General features: G+C 36.1%; 1 protein-coding gene across 1 annotated transcript; it reads left to right on the top strand.

Moving 5' to 3' along the window:
• Positions 1 to 811: 811 nt before the first annotated feature.
• LOC145662019 (uncharacterized) lies at positions 812 to 2472 on the top strand. The gene is made up of 2 exons (XM_081727355.1): positions 812 to 2290; positions 2392 to 2472. The coding sequence occupies exon 1, from the start codon at positions 855 to 857 to the stop codon at positions 1998 to 2000; it is 1146 nt and encodes a 381-aa protein (XP_081583481.1). The 5' UTR covers positions 812 to 854; the 3' UTR covers positions 2001 to 2290; positions 2392 to 2472.
• The last annotated feature ends 4247 nt before the right edge of the window (positions 2473 to 6719 follow it).

Here is a 6719-nt window from a genome sequence, read left to right as displayed (position 1 = left end):
CAGAAACCAAAGTGAATCCCTTCTTGGAGACGATCACGATTGCCAGTGCTTCCAATCTAGTATTCCGCCGGAATTTCCTTAAACCCAATACCATTGGAATTCTACCGGCACATGGCTATCGATGGAGAAGTACCCAATCGATCGCTGCAATGCAATGGCTGGCCTACATTGAAAAAAGCGAAGAAAAACAAATCTTACATGCGGCCCGACAAAAAGAAGTGTTTATTGCGGGATTCCATGTTGATGGTTACTACCAAGATCCTGAGACGTTAGAGGAGCACGTCTACGAGCATGCCGGCTGCTTTTATCACGGGTGTAAAGTATGTTTTACTACAGGCCGTAATCAGCCCATCTACAACAATCCAGAAGACACCATGGAATTCCGTTATGAACGAACGCAACGCAAAAATGCAAGACTGCGTGAATTGGGGTACATTGTACATGAAATGTGGGAGTGCGAATTTAATCAATTCTTAAAACAAAATCCTGCAATGGCGACGTATCTGAAGAATCACCCGTACATGAACCGCAGACCATTAAATCCAAGAGATAGCTTTTTTGGAGGAAGGACCAATTGCGTGAAATTGTACCACCAAGTCGACGAAAAAGCGGGGGAAGTAATAAAATATTTCGATATTGTCTCGCTTTATCCCTATGTAAATAAGTGTGCTAAATACCCTGTAGGCCATCCACGAATTTATCTACAGGGTGATGATAATATACCACCAATAAATAAAGTCAATGGTCTAATCAAAATGTCGATATTACCAAGTCGCCATCTTTATCATGGTCTCCTGCCTTACCGATGTAACAAGAAACTACTCTTTCCACTGTGTGCTGCGTGTGCCGAAGAAATGAACCCAGACCCTACAGCAACGTGTACACACAACGACCAGGAGCGATGCCTCACTGGAACATGGGTATCATATGAAATCCAGAAAGCAGTAGAATTAGGATATCAACCAGTGGAAATTTTTGAAATTTGGGACTATGACATTGAACAATATGATCCCATCACGAAAACAGGTGGCTTGTTCACGGAATATATCAATACATTTTTAAAATCAAAAATGGAAGCGTCTGGCTGGCCTAGTTCCTGTGTGACCGAAGAAGACAAATCAAAATTCATACAAACCGTCCTGGAGCGTGAAGGTATTGCATTGGATCCGTCCAAAATTGAAAATAATCCTGCACGAAGAAGTTTATCTAAGCTTTGTGTGAACTCTCTATGGGGAAAGCTTTGCCAAAGATCAAACTTTAGCCAGACCACAATTATTGATCGGCCGGAAGAATTTTATGAAAAACTCACTTCCCCCGACATTAAACTCCATCAAATTGTACCCATCAATGATACGATGTTGTATGCGTTCTGGGAGTACAATGAACATGTGCCTGTTCAAAACCGAAACACCAATGTCGTGTTAGGTGCATTTACAACATGTCAGGCACGTCTGGAACTGTACAAGTACCTGGAAATGTTGCAGGAACGTGTTTTATATTTCGACACGGATTCTGTAATATTTACGGAGAAGCCCGGGGAGCCAACCATTGAACCTTCAACGTACTTGGGATGCTTATCGAATGAGATGGAGTCTTACGGACCACGAGCATACATCAAAACATTTGTCAGTGGAGGACCGAAAAATTACAGCCTAGAAATATACAATCCGGATACCAACGTCACCAGTTACATATGCAAAATTAGAGGATTTACATTAAATTACAATGCAGGACAACAATTAAATTTCAATACGCTAAAAGAAATGATTACAAATCAATGCCGTGGACAAGTCACCATCACTATCCCCCATAAGATATGCAGGACCAAAGACCATACCATCGTCACACGCAAAGAAGAAAAAATGTACAGTATCCAGTACACAAAACGTCGATTTAAAGAATTCAATTCCTATGATACGGTTCCGTACGGGTACGTTAAAAAACAGAAGATGGAACTGGAAAAAGAAGATGAAGAAGAAAAAACTGTAAACACCCAATAAGACCGCCATTTCTTTTTTCCTTTTCCTTTTCTTCTTTCCCTTCCTTAACCACAAAGCAGCAACACCAAGAAGAAAATGAAGTACCCACAAGAGTTCATAAACCACCACCAACACCATCAGTGGAAGAAATGTAGTCATCTCGTACCGAAGGAGGAACCTTGACCATAAAGCAGCAACACCAAGAAAAAATGCAGTACCCAGAAGAGTTCATAAACATCCATCAGTGAAAAAAATGCAGTGATCCTGTACCCGAGGAGGAAGATGAACCTAAACAGATCCATCATTTACGAGTAAGTTTTATTTCTCTCTTATCAATATTGACTCATTTTTATTGTTTCAGAAAAAAAAGAAATTCATAAAGTAATCCGTCGTTTCTTCTTTTTCTTTACAGGATACGGCTACAAGATTCGAAGATGATGATACGTCCAACATATTCATTAAACTAGATCCTGTATTTATTATGTTAATAAACATGTATAGGAAGACCACATACTTTTCGTTAAAATACAACAAGTTGAAAAAAAATATGTTTTATTATTTCTTGAAACCCTGAACACTTGTTTTCAAATCATGGTAATCTTGAAAATTTAAGGTGGAAAATATATTCAAGATTTGGTTTACATGATTTTGTTCGAAAAAATAATTAAAGAATTTTTTAGTGTCCAAAATTTGGTTTTTAATTTAGTTCGAAAAAAAATTTGGATTTGAAAACTTTCAAATGTGGTTTACAACTTTAGTTCGAAACTTGTTTTTAAAAATTGGTTCGAAATTTTTTGTTTAAATTTTTAGTTCGAAAAATTTTGATTTGAAAATTTAGTTCGAAAGTTTTTAGTTTAAAATATTTTTCGAAAAATTTTTAATTTTTTTAGTTCGAATTTTTTTTTGGGTTCGAAAATTTTTTGTTCGAAAATTTTTTGATTTGAAAATTTAGTTCGAAAGTTTTTAGTTTAAATTTTTAGTTCGAATTTTTTTTTCAAATTTTTGTTCCAAAATTTTTTAGTTCGAAAATTTTTTGTTTGAAAATTTTTGTTTAAAATTTTTTAGTTACAAATTTTTTTAGTTCGAAAAATTTTTAGTTTAAAATTTCTTGCACTCTGCGGAACCGTTTCGAAAAGAATCGGAGCAGTTTAGGTAAGAAAAATCTGGCAACACTGTTTCCATTAATGAAGCGCTTACTGAGCAATAAATCGCTTAAACTCACAACAATGTGATATAAGAAATCTACAAGCGACACCCCTCTTTCACCATTGTTACTTCCAGAGACATAGGCTACTAATTCAAGGACAGGATCTCCATCAAGGTAAGAATCATCTTATCTGTCAAAGAGAGAACGATAATATTTAATGTAAACTTCAGTACAATATCATACCATAAAAGGGTTATTTAAGGATAGGTTGAACCCTCCACGGGAACTTTAAGGATAACCATAAAAAGGGAACAAAATTCTAAAATACAGGTCTAGGGTGATCACCGACATATCGCTCTATATTTCACTCATGGGGTGTGTGGCGGGTCTAAGATCATGTGACCTCTGTCGACCAATCAGAATCGAGGTACCAAAGCACTCATCTTACTCGTAAAAAGGAACAAATTTCAAAAGTCACAGGGGCTTAAGATCACGTGACCTCTATCAATCAATCAAATTCAAGGTACCAAACCACTCATCTTACCCATAAAAGGGAACGAATTTTAAAAAATCCCTGGGCCTAAGATCACGTGACCTCTGTCAGCCAATCATAAACACTCATCTTACCCGTAAAAGGGAACGAATTTCAAATATCGCAGGGTCTAAAATCACGTGACAGCTATCAACCAATCAGAAACACACATTTTACCCGTAAAAGGGAACAAATTAGTGAGGGATTTCCCCGCAGGGTGACTCATGACGTCATACCACGTGACCTGAAAATTTGAATTTCCCGCGTGGGCGGGGCCTAACGTCACGTGACCTCTCTCAGCCAATCAGAATCGAGAAATTTTTGCTGACTCGGCGAGCCATACGGGGACCACTACTACTCACGGTCTTGGACAAGTTCAATTTGATGAATACAGGGTTTTTATAAAGTCTGGACGGATTTAATTTGCTTATAATTTTCATAAAAATGCTCATAATGAAATCAAATAAAGTGCAAAGGGTAGCGGAAGGATTAAATTTTTACCTGTAATATGCACCAGCTCAGTTCATTCACCGCCACACCTCCAACTGGGCGCCATTTACGTCCACACATTCGCGTAGGCAGCGCTGGAATCCACTCACAGCGTTCCGCCATCTTTGATACGGTAAAAAAAATAGTTTTCTCAGAGGAGTTTTTCATTTATTTATTTAAAAGACACACACACCAATACAGCTTACAACTTACTTTTAACAGTCAACATTGAAACAACAATGAAAACAACAATGGATGGAATTTGGTAAGAAATTGACCCTTGCCCTCCCTATCCCTCTCTCAACGTGTTCAGAGTTGCCGCTTATCTAACAGTGTTGCCAACTAAAAATTTAATCCTTCCGCTGCCGTTTGCACTTTATTTGATTTCATTATGAGCATTTTTATGAAAATTATAAGCAAATTAAATCCGTCCAGACTTTATGAAAACCCTGTACGCTGAGACCGACACACCGTGCAGTATTGTTTGCTTCGGGAAGGTTCGTGGAAGTACATTATTATTTGAATAGAGGTAAGAATACGTTAGTCAGGGGCGGATCCAGGGGGGCGATCGGAGCGATCGCCCCTTCCCCCCCAGAAAAGGAAACTTTCTTATTTTATATATATAAATAAAACCCATTCCAAAGTTTGGAGCCCTTAAAAGTAGCAGTATGACAATCCACCGCCCCCCCCCCCCAGAAAGTCGGTTCTGGATCAGCCCCTGACGTTAGGAGTATCGTGCTAACTCAGATCATTGCCGAGTGTATACAGCAATGTACGCCTTTTTTCGTGTTCGTCTAGGAACACTTTGTTTTGTAAGTATAATTTCAGTATTTGTGATTCCATGGTTACTAAATCAATACCAAGTGTGGTACAGCAAAATATGCCAGGGCTTGTGCAGGATTGACTGTAGAAGACAAACGTGTTTTCATTTGTCCCACATGTTCCATGTAATATCGGTGTAGGTTTCTCTCCCTTTCTCTCTTTTTTTTACTTTTTGTTTTGTTTGGTCAGTACAGTGACACTGTTTATCTTCTTATGGACTAAAACTTTTCAGTTTGGAACTTCATTTCAACTTTGAAGATTACCACTTTTACATTTTATTTTTTATCCTCATCTTCCACTTTGGTTATTCTATTTTTTGCTTCAGCCATGTTGTGTAGTAATATTTGTGTTCGTGTAATACAGACGATGTAAGCAGTTGCAAGATTTATTACAGGTTTCTAGTAATATCCTAGACTTGGCGTAATTACCTGCACGTGTTGGTAAATACGTCACTTTGTAACACTTTTTTTCTTTTACCTTGGGTACAAAATAGAAGTGAGTCGCATCATTGCCACATTTTTAGTACCCGCGGAAAAGGCTACTCTACAACGCACATGTCATGTTCTTTGTGTTGCATGTAAATTAAGGCCATAAAATATCCAACACCATTAACATAACGTATTTACCTAAACCTACCTTAAATTAATGGGCTAAAAGAACGAAAATGGTTGCAGGTACTCAACACGGTTAATTTTTAAAAATATAAAATAACAATTATTAAAATAAGTTAAAAATAGGTAAACATGTCGAAATAGATATCTTCAGAATCCAATAAAACAGAAATTGTTAATCATGATAGCTAGCATACACATACAACTGAACGCAAAGAAGGAAAAAAAAGTTTTAAGTTAAATTTTCAGAGTCTGGTGTTCAGTGGTTCTTAAGCAATGTGTCGCGACACACTGGTGTGTCACGCAGTCCACTAAGGTGTGTGGCAAAATTTTAGAACTTAAAAATAATAAAGAATTTAATAATTATAATTTAAAATCGAGAAAGAATGTACTTGTCAACACCTCCAGCGGTAGTAATAATGCTCAACGCTATATAGAGTCACTATAAAAACAAATTGGTTTCACTATTATAATAGATATTATTATTATTATTATTATTATTATTATTATTATTATTATTATTATTATTATTATTATTATTATTATTATTATTATTATTATTATTAACAATAATAATAATAATAATAATAATAATAATAATAATAATAATATCAAACAATTGTGTCGCGATGTCCTTGATGTTCAGTAAAGTGTGGCGTCAGTCAAAAAAGGTTGAGAACCACTGGTCTATTTTCAACTTTAAGTAGGAACTTAACAAAACAATAATAACTCATGCCCTATTTCTTCACTTCCTTACTTGCTAGCTGTAAGCAGAGGCGGATCTTAGACAGCTAGAGTCCAGACTACGATAGGTCTATCATGAGTAGAGCAACCCACATTATGCTTTATTTTTTGTTTAATTATGCTTTATTTTTTTCCAAATTATGCTTTATTATTAATTTCAATCATTGTTTTACATTAATTGTATACATTAAATAGTCTAAATATTTTGATCTCTTTATTAATATTTTCTTTCATATTTAATGAACTTTCTATTATACTTAATGTACTGTAAAGAGATGCTTTACTCGAGTCAGTTTTTTTTTTTTTTTTTATCACTAGTGTGTGCGCCTTAGAGGTGCATACATACAGAAAGGGACAGTAAAAGATGCCTCCAAAAAGTACACAAGATGCTCAAA

This window comes from Thermobia domestica, chromosome 10 (assembly GCF_964235325.1).
Source record: "Thermobia domestica chromosome 10, izTheDome1.hap1.1, whole genome shotgun sequence".
NCBI classification, from domain to species: Eukaryota; Metazoa; Arthropoda; class Insecta; order Zygentoma; family Lepismatidae; genus Thermobia; species Thermobia domestica.
This window is presented reverse-complemented; position numbering and strand designations above follow the sequence as displayed.

Bases quoted from the DNA above. Each gene is read 5' to 3' on its own strand.
- LOC145662019 (XM_081727355.1), top strand. From the start codon at position 855: ATGAACCCAGACCCTACAGCAACGTGTACACACAACGACCAGGAGCGA.